Below are 17,232 nucleotides of genomic sequence, written 5' to 3'. Positions count from 1 at the left end.
GACCTGTGGTGTTTCGGCCGCCCCCGCAGCACCGGGGCCCCACGCCGGGCCCTCGCCGCCTCCGCGGGCAATGGGGAGGGGAAACTCCACCATTTCCCCATCGCCAGGGCTGCGTTACCGGGCATGAGGACCCCCCCCCCCCACCGCCAGCAGCTGACAGAGCCCCCCCAGGATGCTGAGAGCAGCTCCTGACGGGAACGGGGGGCAATGGATGGGGGAATCCCGCGGGAATGGGAAGGGCCGCGGCTGCTGGGATTCATTACAACCGGGCGGGAGCCCCGGGGGGGGGCATCGCCTGTTCTAGGGCCAAGAAAAGTGGTGGGGGGGGTGTCAAGCTCCCCAGTGAGGGGCTGAGCTGGCCTTGGGGGTCTCTGCGCCACCTCGCCGAGGCGTGGGGGGCCGTGGGGGCCCAGCACGGGGCTGTGCCGGGGGTTTGCGCCGCGTTGCCTGCGGCGGGTTGGGTGTGTGTGGGGGTCCCGTATGGCCCCCCCGTGGCTGGGTCCCACCCTGGGGGGGGCGGTCACTGGGTGCTGTAGAGCAGCCCTGGGGCTGCACCCGGCTGGGCAACCTCATCCTGTGTGTGTCCCCCCCCATCCCTGCCATGGTACAGCCCGTGTGTCCCCCCCCCCCGCCGTTTCCACTGTGCTATGGCGAGTGGTACAGCCCCCCCCCCACACCCCCGCAGTGGTACAGCCCCCCCCGCAGTGGTACAGCCCGTCCCCCCACCCCCCCGCAGTGGTACAGCCCGTCCCCCCCCATCCCCGCAGTGGCACAGCCCGTCCCCGCTGTGGCCTGTGCCCCCCCCCTCGCAGTGTCCCCCGTGTCCCCCCGTGGTACGGCCCGTCGCCCCCCCCGCCCCTCAGTGGTACGGTTGCCCCCCCCCCCGCAGTGGTACGGTCCCCCCTGAGGCGGCCCCTCCCGCCCGGCCCGGCCCCTCCGGGCCGCGTCTCCCCGGGCCGCCCCGCTCCGGCCGCCCCCGGACAGGAACCGCCCCGCCGGTGGTAGGGGGGGTCCCCCCGTTCTGCCCGCCCCCGGGAGTGGCCTCCACCCCCATCCGGAATGGTCTGTGTGTCCCCCCCATCACCCCGCGGAATGGTTTCTCCCGCCCCCCCCCTCTCCCCCCCGCCGCCGTGGTCTCTCCCGCCGCCGCCCCGCCCCCGCCGTTGGTTTCCGCGCGAATCCGCCGCCCGGTCCCGCCGCTCCCGCCGCCGCCGCCGCCCCGATGCCGGCCCGGGCCGCCCCGCTGCCCCCGGCCCCGCTGCCCGCCGAGCTGCGCCGACGGTGAGTCCCGGCAGCGCCCCGACCCCCCCCGACCCGACCCCGACTCAACCGGGCTCGGCGCTGCCCGGCCCCGCACCGCACCCCCCCGGCACCGCACCCGCCCCCGGCCGGCACTGACAGCGCCCCCGGCACCGCACCCCCCCGGAACGGCACCCCACTGCGTGACAGCCCCCCCAGGCGCTGCACCCCCCCGCTGCACTGCACCCCTCCGGCACTGCCCCCCACTGCACTGCCCCCCGCCCCCCCGCGGCACTGACAAGCCCCCCCCTGCCATGGCACCCCCCGGAACTGCTCTGACAGTCCCTCTGGCACCCCCCTGCACTGCACCCCCCCCACCCCGGCACTGACAGCCACCCCCTCCCCCCGCACTGCACCCCCTGGCACGGCACTGACAGCTCCCCTGGGACCCCCCAGGCACGACACTGACACCCCCCAGCAGTGCCCCCCCCGGGCACTGCCCCCCACTGCACTGCCAGCCCCCTGCCTTTGCACTGGATCCCCCCCCCCCCCCCCCCCCCCGCAGCATTGCAGTGCCCTGCACTGCACTGCCCTGGCACCCCCCGGGACTGCCCTGACTCCCCCACAACTGCGCTGACACCCCCCTGGCACTGCACTGCCCTGGCACCCCCAGGGGTGCCCTGCCCCCCCCCCCGGGCACTGCCCTGACAGCCACCCACCATTGCAGTGCCCTGCCCTGCCCTGACACCCCCCTGGCAGCCCCCTAGGACTGCCCTGGCCCCCCCCGGCAGTGCACTGTACTTCTCTGGACCCCCTGGCACTGCACTGCACGGCCCTGACACCCCCAGGACCGCACTGACACCCCTCCTAGCATTGCAGTGCCATGCCCTGGCCACCTCCACCCCCCCAGCGCTGCACTGGCGCCCCCCAGCATTGCAGTGCACTTGCACCCCCCAATATTGCACTGCCCCGACCCCCCCCTCTGTGGAGCTGGGAGCCCAGGGCTGCACTGACAGCCCCCTCCCCCAGCACTGCACTGTCCCAACACCCCCCCAAGCATTGCAGTGACACCCCCCCTCAAGTTTTGCACCCCCCTGCAGTGTGGGGAGCCCAGCACTGCCCTGTGCCCCCTCTTTTGCAGTGCTATGCACAGCCCCCCCCATGCAGTGCGCTGCACCCCCCCGCACTGCATCACTGCCCAGCCGTGCACTGCAATCCCCTGCACCCCCCCTGCAGTGCCCTGAACCCCCAGCCCTGCACTGCACAGACCCCTGCTCTTCCCCCTGCCTCTCGTTGACCCCCCAACACTGTGTTACCCCCCCCAGGCAGTGTCCTGACCCCCCCAGTGCAGTGCACTGATCCTCCACACATCGCCCAGACCCCCCTGCACCACCCTGCCCCCCCTCTACGCTCACCCAGCCCCCCAACACTGCACCCCACCGAGCCCCCACCACGGCTCACCAACGCACCACACCGGGGGGTCCCCCCAGCCCCCCCGCAGACCCTCTGCCTCACGGGACAGCCCTGACCCCTGGCTGGAGCCGGGGGGGCTCCCTGGGGGGGGCCGTCGGGGTGCTCCTGCCCCACGCCCAGGCCCCACGTGGCGGTGGGGACGCCTGGCCTTGCCCCCGCGCGGCTTTGTCCCCTGCGCTGCCGCTCAGGGCAGGGAGCGAAAGAGGCACCCCCCTGGGGTGGGGGGGACCCTGAGTGGCCCCCCACTTTTCTCCAGGGTTTGCAGGGGGGGGCGGCACAGAAACCCCTTCCTGGGTGGGTGTGTGTGGGGGGGAAGCAGGGCGCAGCGGGGACCTTTCCTTCCATTGGCACGGGGGGTTTCGAGCTGTCCCCCCTTTTTGCTCCGGAGGGATCCGGCACCGTCCCCCCCGCTGCGTGTGTGTCGTCCCCCCCCCGGCTCTCACCCCGCCGCCGGCAGCGGGGAGGGCACATGGAGGGGTTGGCGTTTCCTGCGCCGTATTCCCCGCCGGCTATTGTCCCTTCCGCTCGCCTCCCGGCATCCCCTGGCCGGCGGGAAGGGGGGGGCCCCGCGCTCGCCGGCTGCCGCCGAGCCGTTCCCCGGTTTGGCTACCCCTCTTCCGGTGCGGCGGCCGCGCGGCACAGCCTTGGCGCGCCCCGACCTTTCCCCGTCCGCCGTTTAGTCTCCGCCGGAGCTCCGGCTGCATGGCCGTTCTCAAACCCAGGTGCCGGGATGGGATTTATGGCCCTCCTGGTTTTTTGGGGAGGGTGGCGGCGGCAGTGGGGACCCCCCCTTTCCCTCCCCGTTGGCGCTGGCTCGAAGGAAGCGCTGGCGGCGTGGGGGCAGGAAGCCGAAAAAGCGGGTGGCCGGAGGTGAGATGGGAGCGAACGGAGCCGGTGCCGGACACGCCGGCAGCACCGGAGAGATCCCATCGCCTGTCCCAGAAGATGGAAACGTTCCTGGGGGGTGGCCGCATGGCCCCGGTCCGGTGGCTGGGCTCCCTGTTTCGGCGGGAGAGCTGCGGTGAAGCGGGGAGGGGGAGCGCCAGGGTCATGCTGAGTCCCTCCCGGCAGCGGGGACGGGGTTTCCTCCTCACCGTGCCCTCACCGCGGGGCCGGGGGCTGTTCCCCGCTGCGCAGGGGCAGCGCTGGCCGCTTCCCCCCACCCTCCGTCACCGCTTTGTGCCGCCGGCGCCGTGGGAAGACGACACGTGGCTTCTCCCCGGTGGCTTTTTTGCCCTCTCCACGCCGGGGTAGGGCATGGGTGGGCACCGAGCTCCCGCCGCTCTCTCGGGGGGTCCCTTGGGCACCAGCATCCTGTTACCGGCCCCCCTTTATCCCCCGCCTGGGAGCCGAGCGTCCCTCCTGCTCCGAGGGAGTTTGGCCCCGCTGCCCGGCGCCGCTCCTTCACCTGGTGCCGCCTCTGGAGCCGTCAAGGCAGTTTCGGGGTCTGTCCCGGTCGCCCCGGCCCGTCGGTGTCCCCTGTAACCTCGTCACTGACCCCCAACGCTCTTCCCTTGCAGGCTGCAGGACTTGGAGAGGGATGAAGACGTCCTGAGCGAGAAGGTGAGTGTCCCTGGGGCACTCGGAGCTGCATTTCCACCCGCCCTCGGCTCCGATTTGGGCGCCGCCATCCCGCGCCGTCGCCACCGGGCCAGCAGCGGGTGCTGCCATCGGGCTCGGGGCGCAGCCGTGGGAGTCGTGGGGCTCCTGGATGCTTGGCACGGACGTGACTGGTGCCGACTGCGATTCCTCGGTGCTCCCGAGCCGCTTGTTTCTGCGGTGTCGCGAGGATGGGGCGTGGGGGGGGGGGTGGGGGAGTCCGGAGCCCCCCGGCGTGGGGGCGGGGACGGGGACAGTGTGGCGGGCTGGCCGAGTGAGACCTCCGTGTCTCCCTTGCTGGCCCCAGCTCCCCGGACCCGGTGAGGTCGTAGTCCCGGTGTCGGCGCTGTCCGTTGTCATATGGAAACCGCCGTCACCTCATATCAGGAGGGTCCCCGTGAGCTTGGGTGAGCGGCACCCGCATTCGGAGCGACCGGCGGTTCGGCGCAGCCCGACCGCCTCCGGAGACGCCGCTCCGCCGAGCCCCGCGGGGAGCGTCCCCGCCGCCCGCCCCACGCCGTCCCCTCCGTCCCCGCAGGAGTGCGTCCGGGAGAAGCTGAGCCTCATCCACGGCTTCCTCCAAGCCGATGTCCAGAACCAGTTGAGCGAGCTGGAAGCCAAACTCCGCTGCGAGGAGCTGTCGGAGGTGAGAGCCCGGATTTTCTCAGGGGGGTGTTGGGTTGCGTTGGCTCCTCGGCGGAGCCGGGCGCTTCACCCGATGCCCTTTTCTCCCAGGAGAGGTACCTGGCCAAGGTGAAAGCCCTCCTGCACCAAGAGCTGTCGGCGGAGAATGGAGACGCGGCGCCACTGCTGCGGGCGTCCAACGGCTGCTCCAAAAACGGCGCCTACGGGAGCGACGAGGACTCGGAGCGAGCGGGACCCGATGGGGAAGAAGACAGCGCGATGGAGATGGAGGAAGCAGCCACCTCTTCCTCCTCTTCCTCGCTCCCCACACCACGGGCGCGCAAGGCCAGGAGGAGCCGATCCAACGGGGAGAGCAAAAGTAATGGTGGCACCAGGCGCGACTTGGTTTTCCATCCTTTTTACCAACACGCTTAAATAATTTCTGACTGTTAAAGACCAAGCGGGAGCATGATGATTCCTGGAGGGATTGAGAGCAGAGATTCCCCCCACCTCGGGAAGGGTTTTGGGGTCTCCTTGCCTTGTTCCAGGATGGTGGGGGGGTGGGGAGAGGGATGTTGCGTCGCCCACGGTGGTCGTGGCCCCGTTGGGGTGTTTTGGGCGGGGTGGGGCAGCGGGGCCCCATCGTTCCTGCGATCCCTCGTTATCTCCCCGACAGAGTCTCCCGCCAGTTCCCGGGTCACCCGCAGCTCTGGCCGGCAGCCGACCATCCTGAGCATGTTCTCCAAAGGGTCAGTACGGCGGCTGGGCTGGGACCTGCCCCTCTGTTACTGCCTCCCCCAGGAGCCTTCGCCCTCTTCTTCCTCCCTCTGCCATCCGGGGCTGAGTGGGAACCCCAAAACTTGTGGTTCCCAAGAAAAGTGGCCTTGGGGACCTGCCGGTGCCAGGAGAGCCCCTCGCCCCCGCCCCAAATCCTCCTGGTGTCAGAGCTTGAGGTTGATCCATTGTGGTTAAAAACCGGCAGGTCCAACAAACGGAAATCGGAGGAGGTGAACGGGGAGGTGAAGCCGGAGGTGATGATGAGTGTGGAGAAGGAGGAAGAGGAGCTGGAGGAGAAGGTGTGTGCCGGTGCCGCTGGCGTGCCGCTGCGCCGGGCGTTGTCCCGGAGGGTGTCGTGCTCTCCGGCCTCCCCTTACACCCCTTCGTTTCTCCCTCAAGGAACAAGATGAGAAAAGGATTAAAATGGAAACCAAAGAAGGGTGAGGAGGAGCGGGGGTGTCCCCTCCTTCGGGCCCGTGGCTGTTCCCCTCCGCCAGGGCCTCGCTAACGTGGGACGACGACGTTACGCTGCTTTGTGTCTTCATCCCTTTGTTTTTTTTTACACCCAGGTTGGAGATAAAAGATGAAATTACTCAGGTTAAAACTACAACACCTGCTAAAGTAAGTTCCTTTTCCTCCATCTTGACATTTTTTTTTTTTTAATTCTTTTAACTCTTCCAAAGAGTGGCTGGACTTCCCAAAGGGAAAGATAAAGCCATTTCCAGCTCACACAGCTTCCAAAAATCACCCCCTGCCCCAGCCAGGTGGGGAGCAGCACAGTCTGCAGGGGCTTGGGCTGCTGTCGCAGTGAGGCCAGCGGCTGCTCTTTTGCTGCCGGGATGCTCTCAAAACGAGGGTTGTGCTAACGGACAGGCCTGTTTGGGGAGGGAGCTTTGAGCCCTCTGGCATCGAAGCTCACGGGGCGAGAGAAGAGCCAACGCCGTCTCCCCTGTCTTGCAGACCACCCCCCCCAAGTGCGTCGACTGCCGACAGTACCTCGATGATCCCGACCTCAAATTCTTCCAAGGGGATCCTGATGATGCCGTAAGGGATTTAACGCTCCTTCTCTGGGTCTGGGGAGAGCCGGGAGCTCTTGTTAAATTTCCTCCTCTCTCCCTCGTGCAGCTGGAGGAGCCGGAGATGCTGACGGATGAGCGCTTGTCCATTTTTGACGCTAATGAAGATGGTTTTGAGAGCTACGAGGATCTGCCGCAGCACAAAGTCACCTCTTTTAGGTGAGATCTGGGGAAATCAGGCTCTAAAAACCCGCTGAGTTTGCAAACCCCGCGGGGCAACGCCTCAAACTGCTGCCTCCGTCCCTCGCCAGCGTCTACGACAAGCGAGGTCACTTGTGCCCCTTTGACACCGGCCTGATCGAGAGGAACATCGAGCTGTACTTCAGCGGTGCCGTGAAGCCCATCTACGATGATAACCCTTGTCTGGATGGTGAGTTGGGCGCGGAGGAGCCTCGAGGGCCATTTGTCACCTTAAATTTCAGCTCGACACCACGTGCAGAACGAACTCGGATCCGGGTGGGAATTTGCCATCCGCAGCCACCCGGTTTTGTTGGGGCAGCAAAGACTGAAATTTGTGTTTTCTCGCTTTCAGGTGGGGTGAGAGCCAAGAAGTTGGGACCCATAAATGCCTGGTGGATCACAGGGTTCGACGGAGGGGAGAAAGCTTTGATCGGCTTCACCACGGGTGAGCGAGGACGGGGGGAGGTTGGGCTCGGGGAGCGCCTGGCTTGGGATTTCAGTCTCTGCTGCGTGTCCGGCTGGTGAAGGAGCTTGATTTGGGTTCATGGACTTTGCCATCGCCGGGAACTTGCACCAATGAGCACGTGGCGGGGTGGAGGATGGTGCCGAAGCTCGGGGCTGGGTTTATTTAGCTCAGCAGCACCCAGGTTTATGTTAAATGTGTATAAACCCTGCGGAGCTCATGGCTGATGGCAGTGCCCTGAGGCTGGCGGAGCTGGGAGGAGGGAGGTGGCTGGAGGAGGGGATCCGTCCTCCGGTCCCTCCTCCGCAGGAAGCCGTGACGGGGATGGGTCAGGGTCACTCTCAGGGGGCAGTTTTCTCTTTGCTCTTGACCTTTTGGCCCCTGCTGCAGGGCTCTGGTGCTTTCTTACTCTACACCCTGGGCTTTTTGGAGAGGTTTGTGGTGAGAAAGGTCCTGGAGGAACACCCAGTCCTGGCCGGCCCTTGGCTCTGCGTCCCCACTGGCTTCTTCACTCTCCAGCCAAACTGGGGGAAGAAGCTGATATTTGGGGGTTTAAAAGCTTTTTCCCTTCACTGTTTCTGCCAGGAGCCCTTCCAGTAACCTGGTGATAGCAGAGGCCTCAACTCTCCTGGGCAACAGCAAATGCAGTTTGTAGTGACAGAAAAAAAACAGCCCTGGATTGTCTTTGCTTTTTCATTAGCTAACAGGAAAAATAAAAGGCCGGCGCACGGGCAGCGTGCCCCTGCCCCACCTCGCGTCCCCACTCCCCCTCGCTTTGCGGGGACGGCTGGGTGGCCGTGGGTCCCACTCGCCGTCGAGCTTCCCCGCACGCAGAGGTCTCGGTGCTGCAGCGGCGTGGACGGGCTGGTCTTCCTCTCCCCAGGACCCGCTCTCCACAGCCCGTCCTTAAATACCACCAAATTCCCCGGTGTTTAACCGCCCGCCGCCATCTCTCTGCCGCAGCCTTCGCGGATTACATCCTGATGGAGCCCAGCGAGGAGTACGCTCCCATCTTCGCCCTCATGCAAGAGAAGATTTACATGAGTAAAATCGTCGTCGAGTTCCTGCAGAACAACTGCGACGTCAGCTACGAGGATCTGCTCAACAAAATCGAGGTGAAAAGCCGATGGCAGCGGCATCCGGGGGTGGGTGTTGCTCTGTCGCCCATTCCGTAACCGACCCCCCCCACCCCAACTCCTCACAGACCACCGTACCTCCCGCGGGGCTGAACTTCAACCGCTTCACAGAGGACTCGCTCCTGCGACACGCCCAGTTCGTGGTGGAGCAGGTGGAGAGCTACGACGAAGCCGGGGACAGCGATGAACCCCCCGTCCTCATCACGCCCTGCATGAGGGACTTGATCAAGCTGGCTGGAGTCACCCTGGGGAAGAGGTGAGCCCCGCATCATCCCCCCGCCTGTAGATGCTCTTTCTGGGGGGCACTTGGCTTCACAGCATCCCAGGAGGAGCCCAGTGGGTTGGTCCCAATCGGCGTTGCACAGGGGGATCCTTCCGGAAAACCCTTTTTCTTGTTCCCAGCTGGGTTGAGCTGAGGGTTTAGGCTCAGTGGCATGAGCAGCACTGGGCGATTGGTGTAAAAATCCCCCCAAAACTGGGTGAACCCTCTGCCTGGTGCTGCCCCGAGGGAAGGAGGGTGCTGGGGTGTGTCCCCAGAGCCTAGCTTTGCTCTTTGTCCTGCCGTCACATCCCCTGCAGCCCTTGTGACAGCCACAGCATGTACCGGGATGTCTGTTGTGGGGAGGGGGAATCCCACCGTGGTCCTCGGCTGTTGGGTGCCCTGGGGACAGCTCTGTGCCCTGGGGACCCTCGGCAGGTGCCGGGCTGTTCGTTGGGGCTGTAGCTGTCGGTGATACGAGGCCCGGAGTCCTCTCTCACCGCTGTCACCTTGGTCGCAGGCGAGCTGTCAGGCGGCAGGCCATCCGGCACCCCACCAAAATAGACAAGGACAAGGGTCCCACCAAAGCCACCACCACCAAGCTGGTGTACCTCATCTTCGACACCTTCTTCTCGGAGCAGATCGAGAAGGACGAGAAGGAAGATGACAAGGAGAATGCCATGAAGCGCCGGCGCTGCGGCGTCTGTGAGGTAACGGGGTGGGGGGGCTGGCATGGAGCCAAAGTGACCTGATTTTTTTCCCCCCCACCTCATTCTCTTCATCCTTGGCTCCTTATGGGTTGCTCCCTTGGGGCAGGGGAGCCGTTTCCAGAGGCCACCAAGCTCCCTTCGGTCCTCATCCCTCCTGCCTGGGGGGTGTCTCTGCCACGTAAGCCCGTGCTGAGCCTGTCCCCTCTCCCTGTGCCAGGTCTGCCAGCAGCCCGAGTGCGGGAAGTGCAAAGCTTGCCAGAACATGGTGAAGTTTGGGGGCAGCGGGCGGAGTAAGCAGGCTTGTTTGCAGAGGAGGTGGGTCTCCCCCCGGGCAGCGATGCCTCCTGCCAACGTCCTCCCCATTTCTGGAGAGAGGGGACGTCGTCCCTGCACATGCCCTGCTGCAGTGACAGTCCCCGTGTCCCCAGGTGTCCCAACCTGGCTGTGCGGGAAGCCGATGAGGACGAGGAGGTGGATGACAACATCCCCGAGATGCCATCGCCCAAGAAGATGCTGCAGGGCCGGAAGAAGAAGCAGAACAAGAGCCGTATCTCCTGGGTGGGGGAGCCCGTCAAGGTGAGGCTGCTCCCCTCCCGCTGGGGCTGCGGGGGAGGCGGCCGCCTCACTTGCCGGGGCGCAGGGATTTAACGGGGCTCTCCGCTGTCGCCGCGCTTCGGCAGAGCGATGGGAAGAAGGACTACTACCAGAGGGTCTGCATTGACTCGGAGACGCTGGAGGTGGGAGATTGTGTCTCTGTCAGCCCCGACGATCCCACCAAGCCGCTCTACCTCGCCAGGTCGGTGCCGTGGCGCTGAAGGGGCCGAGGCTCTGCTCCCGGGGTGGATGTGTGTGGGGACGGCTGTCGCTCCCAATTAGAGAGCACTAATTGCTTGGCCGTGCTGCTGCTTGAGGGCTCTCCAGCTCTGGCATGGCTCGGAGCAGCTCAGCCCTTTCTGGGCACCCCATAACCCTGGCTCCTTCGCCCTCAGGGTGACAGCCATGTGGGAGGACAGCAGTGGCCAGATGTTCCACGCGCACTGGTTTTGCCCCGGCTCGGACACCGTCCTGGGGGCCACCTCTGACCCCCTGGAGCTGTTTTTGGTGGATGAGTGTGAGGACATGCAGCTCTCCTACATCCATGGCAAGGTCAAAGTCATCTACAAGGCGCCCTCGGAGAACTGGTCCATGGAGGTGGGTGACAACCCTGCACACCGTGGCACTGCCGGGCCCGGCACAGGCAGCAGCACCGCTCCCTGTGAACCCTCTCTCCTAGCAGGGCGGGCTGGACACGGAGATCAAGATGGTGGAAGACGACGGGAGAACTTATTTTTATCAGATGTGGTACGACCAGGAGTATGCTCGGTTTGAGTCCCCGCCGAAAACTCAGCCCACGGAAGACAACAAATACAAGTGAGCGTGCGTGGGCAGAGGCTCTCGGGCTCCGCTCTGCCCAAAATGGGCAGCAGGAGCCTCTCGGCTCCCGGCAGCACCACAGGCAGCCTCGGCGGGGTCCCCATCACCGCGCTCTGCTGTCCCCCTTTCCCGCAGGTTCTGCATGAGCTGCACACGCCTGGACGAGGTCAGGCACAAGGAGATCCCCAAAGTGGCCGAGCCCCTGGAGGAAGGGGACGGGAAGATGTTCTACGCTGTGGCCACCAAGAACGGAGTGCAGTACAGGGTGGGAGATGGCGTCTACCTCCTGCCAGAAGCCTTTTCCTTCAGGTTGGTGCTGGCAGGGGGCTGTAAGCACTTCAGGATGCTCTTTGGTCCAGATTTTGGTAGCAGAGGACGTAGTCTCTGGCAGGGGGAATCCCTCCGGTAAACGAAGCAACTATCACCCTCATTTCCAAAAGCTTAGCTTAGAGATAAAGGTGCCTCTAACCCCAGTTTCACCTCCTGTGATTAAACAGAGCAACTTCTCTCTGCTCAGACAATCCCAGCGGCTGAGCTGCCGTGTTTTGGCAATCGGAATCCTTTGGTGCGTCGCTTTTGCTTCAAAAGAGCGAGTCTGGGTAGATGAAAGGTGAAACAAGACCCTGCCTGCAGCCAGTAATTACGGGAGGAGAAACAGCAAACCTCTTTGGGAAGAGGGCTGCGGCAGCAGTGTGTCAGCACCTCGGTTTGCAGCCCTGCACGGTTTATGTGACGGCCTGGCTGTAAAATGCTGGTGCAGCGGAGCAGGAGGTTTGGTGCCGGTGCTGCCACGGTGGTTTGGTGCCCTATGCCAAGGAGAGAAGAGGAGGAGCGGGCAGGCTAGGCAGCGATGAAGAGGAGGAGCAGGCAGGCTAGGCAGCGATGAAGAGGAGGAGCAGGCAGGCTAGGCAGCGATGAAGAGGAGGAGCAGGCAGGCTAGGCAGCGATGTGGCAGGAGGATGCTCTGTGCTGCTAGAGTGTTTTTTTGGGGGAAAGGGGTGCCCCAACCTCTTTCCCCCCCCTTCTCCCCAGCATGAAACCCGCCAGCCCAGCCAAGCGCCCCAAAAAGGAGGCGGTGGACGAGGAGCTGCACCCGGAGCACTACCGCAAGTACTCGGAGTACATCAAGGGCAGCAACCTGGATGCTCCGGACCCTTATCGCGTGGGCCGCATCAAAGAGATCTTCTGCAACATCCGCAGCAATGGCAAACCCAACGAGGCCGACATCAAGCTGCGCATCTGCAAGTTTTACAGGTGAGTGGCGCTGCTGGGGTCTGCATTACAGGGGTGCAGAGCCCCCCCCACAGCGGGCTGCAGGGCTCACCTGGGCGCTCGGGTGCTGGGAAAAGCTCTGCCCCATCAGCTCAAGGTTGTGCCGGAGCTGGGTGCTTCGAGCACCGACTGCAGGGGCTCGCTGCCAGCGCTGGGCTGCGGCACCGGTGCTGTCCCGGGGCAGGGGTGTGTGCCCGGACATTTGCAGGCTCTTATTCACCCCCCCACCCCACGGGGGGATGTGTGCGAAGAGCCTTGGCAACGGGAGAGGAACGTGCTGACGCTCAGGCTCTGTGTTTTGAGCCTGACAGCTCTGCTCACTTTCAGTCTATTTGCCTTTAAATTAATTTACCAGCTCTGGTTGCTAATTCCTCCTCCCTCTTCTAAGAAAACCCCCCAAAAACCTCCAATTTGGTACAAAACAAATCATCCCTTTGGTGCTCTGCCCAGGCCATGCCAGCGAGCAGGTGCACCTGGAGGAAACGAACCCTCGTGTCTCTGGGGAGACAGAGCGGTGTGAGCGCTGGAGGCTGGACGGGGGTGAGGATTTTGCCAAAAACATTTCCTCAATTCGGGCGGTTTTGTCTCTGCAGGCCCGAAAACACGCACAAGTCCATGAAAGCCAGCTACCATGCAGACATCAACCTCCTGTACTGGAGCGACGAGGAGACAACGGTGGACTTCCGCGCCGTGCAGGGCCGTTGCACGGTGGTGTATGGGGAGGATCTGACAGAGAGCATCCAGGACTACTCCGCCGGCGGGCTCGACCGCTTTTACTTCTTGGAGGTGAGGGAGCCGCCGTTCGAGGGGTCTGGCCTGTCCCTGGGGGTGTTGAGCCCCCGGGATCGAGTCTTGGTTGCAAAGGAAGCTTTGATCTGAGCGTCACCAGGAGCTGGCTGGAGCCAAGGGGCCAAATTCGGACCCTCGGGCGGCCGCCCAGCTCCCTGAGGCAAAGGAGAGGGAGGTGAGGGACCCACTGCGGCCTTCAGCACTTGCGCCTCTGTCTGCCCTTTGGTTTTGCAGCTCCCATGGGGTGTTGGCAATGCCTTGGCTGTTCCTGAGCTAGAAAAGCTCTCTGTATTCAAGCGTTCTGAACCCTTTCTCATCCCCAGGCTTACAACGCAAAAACCAAGAGCTTTGAAGATCCTCCCAACCACGCTCGGAGCTCTGGCAATAAAGGGAAGGGGAAGGGGAAAGGGAAGGGTAAGTCTGCTTGAGGGGAGAGGTCTCGGGTGGGTGAACCGGTTCGCGTTGTCTGTTCCATGCTGCTGAGCAAAAACCTGCAGCTGAGCTAAAAGCTGCTGCTGACCAGATGTTTCTCTGCTCTCCTCCTTGCTCTGATGCTCTGGCAGCGATGTGGTTTTAAGGCACCTAATCTCTTTGAAAAGAAAAACCAAAAAACAAAACCTCGCAGCGACAGCACCTGGTCCTGCAGAGATCTCAAAGCCTTTCGCTTGCCAACCCGCTGCCAGGGGCTGGCTGTTCTGTAGCAAAGGGCTTTGTACCGCGCTCCCAACACGGGGAGCTGCCCGCGAGGTATCGCTGCGCCCCTCTGACCCCCAGAAACTCTGGTGCGCCCGTGGGCTGTTGGCTGGAAAGGGATCGCACGGAGAGGGGGGAAAAGATGGGAGGCTTCCCTTCCAAATGCAAGGGCGTATTCTGGCAGCGGCAGCGAAACAATTAAGGGGCAGAAAAGGTGCTTGAAGCTGATGTTTTAACTGCTGTGGAGGAGGGGGAGAAGAATTTGCCTTGTAAGCACTAAAAGGAGGAAATGACTTTGCCTTTTGATGTGAGCGGGGCTCTGTTCGCAGGCAAAGGCAAAGGGAAGTCATCGGTGAGCTGTGAGCAGAGCGAGCAGGAGCCGCCCGAGCTGAAGGTCCCCAAGCTGCGGACCCTGGATGTCTTCTCTGGCTGCGGAGGGTTGTCCGAGGGCTTCCACCAGGCAGGTGAGCGGCGGTGGGGTGACGGTGGAGCGGGGACAGCGGTGGGGGGACGACGGAGCCCGTGGGGTGACGGGCATCGGCGCTGGCCGCTCGGTTCCTCCGAGCCGGCGGTTGTGTTGGGCACGTGCCGGATCAGGGGCTGCGAGCGGGCGCTCTGCTCCTCCGCGCAGGCTCAGGATCCTCCGCTTTGTCTCCCCAGGTGTGTCAGAGACGCTCTGGGCCATTGAGATGTGGGAACCGGCCGCCCAGGCTTTCCGGCTGAACAACCCCGGCACTACCGTCTTCACGGAGGATTGCAACGTCCTGCTGAAGCTGGTCATGTCGGGCGAGAAGACCAACTCGCTGGGGCAGAAGCTGCCGCAGAAGGGGGACGTGGAGATGCTGTGCGGTGGTCCCCCGTGCCAGGGCTTCAGCGGCATGAACCGCTTCAACTCCCGCACCTACTCCAAGTTCAAGAACTCCCTGGTGGTCTCGTTCCTCAGGTGAGCAGGGGAGGGGGTGAGGAGCTGTGGTGGGGTGCGGACTCCCACCTCAAACGTTGCTCTGTCCTTGTTCCCGTGTCTCTCTCCCTCCTCGCAGCTACTGCGACTACTACAGACCACGGTTCTTCCTTCTGGAGAACGTCAGGAACTTTGTGTCCTTCAAGCGTTCCATGGTGCTAAAACTCACCTTGCGCTGCCTTGTCCGCATGGGTTACCAGTGCACCTTTGGGGTCCTACAGGTAGGGTTTGGGTGACCCCAGGGTGGTTAACCGGGGTGAAAACCCTTCTCCTCTCACCCAGCTCTGCCGTGGTCCGTCCCCTCTGAAGGAGCACTTGGCTGCGTTGCTCCTTGGCTTCCCTGGGTGGTTTGGGGGACATTCCCAGCTCTTCGAGGGTTCCAGCCCCTTCAGCAGTTGTCTCCTTCCCAGGCTGGCCAGTACGGCGTGGCCCAGACGCGGCGGAGAGCCATCGTCCTTGCCGCGGCTCCCGGCGAGAAGCTGCCCATGTTCCCCGAGCCTTTGCACGTGTTCGCGCCCCGTGCCTGTCAGCTGAGTGTTGTGGTGGACGACAAGAAGTTTGTTAGCAATATCACCCGGTGAGCCTTTGGAGCCATGCCGGGGCTGGCGAGGGCGAAGTCTCGGCTGCTCACGGCTCCCTCCTTCCCCACGCAGGACGTATTCCGGCCCCTTCCGCACCATCACCGTGCGGGACACCATGTCCGACCTGCCGGAGGTCAGGAACGGTGCCTCCGCCTTGGAGATCTCCTACAACGGCGAGCCCCAGTCCTGGTTCCAGCGGCAGATCCGGGGCTCTCAGTATCAGCCCATCCTCAGGGACCACATCTGCAAGGTGCGGATGCCGCGGTCTGGATGGGGGGGGTGAGAGGGACCATCCCTGAGCCCTCACTGGTTAATGTCCCCAAAGACGAGGCTGGCGGAGCTGCCGGGACTGGTCCCTCTCCCCCAGCCTTCTCCAGAGAGAGGACCGGGGCTCCCGGGGTGGCCGGTGTCCCTCTGCGTCCCCTGCCCTGCTGCCAGTGACAGTGGGCTCGCCATTGGCAGGACATGAGTGCCCTGGTTGCAGCCCGGATGAGACACATCCCCTTGGCCCCCGGTTCCGATTGGCGTGACCTGCCCAACATCGAGGTGCGGCTGTCGGACGGCACAACCACGCGCAAGCTGCGGTACACGCACCACGAGAAGAAAAACGGCCGCAGCAGCTCCGGGGCGCTGCGGGGGGTCTGCTCCTGCGCCGAAGGTAGGTGCTGGCTTCCCAAAAATGGCCGTGGCTGCCCGTCCGCGCCCCACCCTCACCGTCGCCATCTTTCCAGGCAAGCCTTGTGACCCCGCCGACCGGCAATTCAACACCCTCATCCCCTGGTGCCTGCCCCATACCGGCAACCGGCACAACCACTGGGCTGGGCTATACGGGCGCCTGGAGTGGGACGGCTTCTTCAGCACCACCGTCACCAACCCTGAGCCCATGGGCAAGCAGGTGGGTGCTGCCGGATCCCTCCTCTCCACCGGGAAGGGTGGGCGTTACCCAATCGCCGCCGCAGTCCCAACCGTTGGCTTTATTTGCCGCCGTAGGGGCGGGTGCTGCACCCTGAGCAGCACCGGGTGGTGAGTGTGAGGGAGTGCGCCCGCTCCCAGGGCTTCCCCGATACCTACCGCCTCTTCGGGAACATCCTCGACAAGCACAGACAGGTGAGTGCCGGCCGCTTGCCGGTGGCGAACCCCTCACCGGCGCCATCCTCTCGCTGGCAGCATGGCGGAACCGGCGCCCAGCGTAACCCTCCCTCTGTCGCAGGTCGGTAACGCAGTGCCTCCTCCTCTAGCCAAAGCCATCGGGCTGGAGATCAAGTCGTGTGTGTTGGCGAAGCTGAGAGAAGACACGGCGGGTAGGTGCTGCGCCGGGAGCCACCGCCGCCCCCTGCCTCGCGCCGTGGGCAGAGGGGTTGGATACACCCTCCCTGAGAGGGGTCCCGCCTTAGGTCTGGGGGATGTGGGGGCCCATCCTGCCCCCTCGGCATTGGGGTACAGGGGCGTCACCCCCTTTCTCTCTCCCCCTTTCTCTCTCCCCAGAGACCAGTGCCCCGGAGAAGATGGAGACCATGGAAACCGCCGACTGACGCGCGGCCTTTCCTCCGGCACCAGGACTCCCAAACATGCACTGATTTATTTTAGCCTTTTTTTTTTTTTAATTTTATTTTGGTTATTTTGGTTTTTTTGGTTTCTTGTTTTGGTTTTTTTTCGTTTTTTTTTTTTTTTTTTTTTTTTTTTAATTCCCTGCCCGTGGGGACCCGCTGTGGCCTGTCCCCACTGCTCGTGTCTGTCTCCCGGCTGCCCTCCGCCACTGTCTGTGATGGTCAAACTCCACTACCGCCCCGGGACCCCGACCCGGCCCCGGCAGCGCCCTGTGGGACCCCCGGTCCTGGCCCTGCCCTGGGACCCGCTCCCTGTTTTTACGCCGCATTGTATTGAAAATAATCGGCCGCTTTGTATAAGTGGGAATTGATACTTTATGTAGTTTTTATATGTTGTAATATTTCTTCAAATAAATCTCTCCTATAAATTATAACCCCCT

General features: G+C 63.8%; 1 protein-coding gene across 3 annotated transcripts; it reads left to right on the top strand.

The window, feature by feature from the left end:
- The first annotated feature begins 1,166 nt into the window (after window positions 1-1,166).
- DNMT1 (DNA methyltransferase 1) lies at window positions 1,167-17,226 on the top strand. 3 transcript variants are annotated; one of them, XM_074810632.1, is made up of 34 exons: window positions 1,167-1,281; window positions 4,233-4,275; window positions 4,850-4,957; window positions 5,047-5,314; window positions 5,612-5,684; window positions 5,918-6,011; window positions 6,112-6,152; window positions 6,282-6,333; window positions 6,673-6,756; window positions 6,838-6,947; window positions 7,040-7,158; window positions 7,321-7,413; window positions 8,395-8,546; window positions 8,636-8,823; window positions 9,347-9,536; window positions 9,754-9,851; window positions 9,965-10,112; window positions 10,217-10,332; window positions 10,526-10,727; window positions 10,813-10,946; window positions 11,085-11,258; window positions 11,982-12,203; window positions 12,815-13,007; window positions 13,334-13,424; window positions 14,033-14,167; window positions 14,364-14,646; window positions 14,744-14,885; window positions 15,075-15,241; window positions 15,318-15,495; window positions 15,708-15,903; window positions 15,977-16,140; window positions 16,236-16,352; window positions 16,456-16,546; window positions 16,731-17,226. In XM_074810632.1, the coding sequence occupies exons 1-34, from the start codon at window positions 1,223-1,225 to the stop codon at window positions 16,775-16,777; spliced, it is 4,572 nt and encodes a 1,523-aa protein (XP_074666733.1). In that variant the 5' UTR covers window positions 1,167-1,222; the 3' UTR covers window positions 16,778-17,226. The 3 variants fall into 3 exon arrangements, with proteins under 3 accessions (XP_074666733.1, XP_074666734.1, XP_074666732.1); XM_074810633.1 differs by having other exon boundaries at window positions 10,810-10,946; window positions 16,484-16,546; XM_074810631.1 differs by having other exon boundaries at window positions 10,810-10,946.
- Window positions 17,227-17,232: the final 6 nt, after the last annotated feature.

This window comes from Strix aluco, chromosome 38 (assembly GCF_031877795.1).
Source record: "Strix aluco isolate bStrAlu1 chromosome 38, bStrAlu1.hap1, whole genome shotgun sequence".
In the NCBI taxonomy this organism is placed as follows: Eukaryota; Metazoa; Chordata; class Aves; order Strigiformes; family Strigidae; genus Strix; species Strix aluco.
This window is presented reverse-complemented; position numbering and strand designations above follow the sequence as displayed.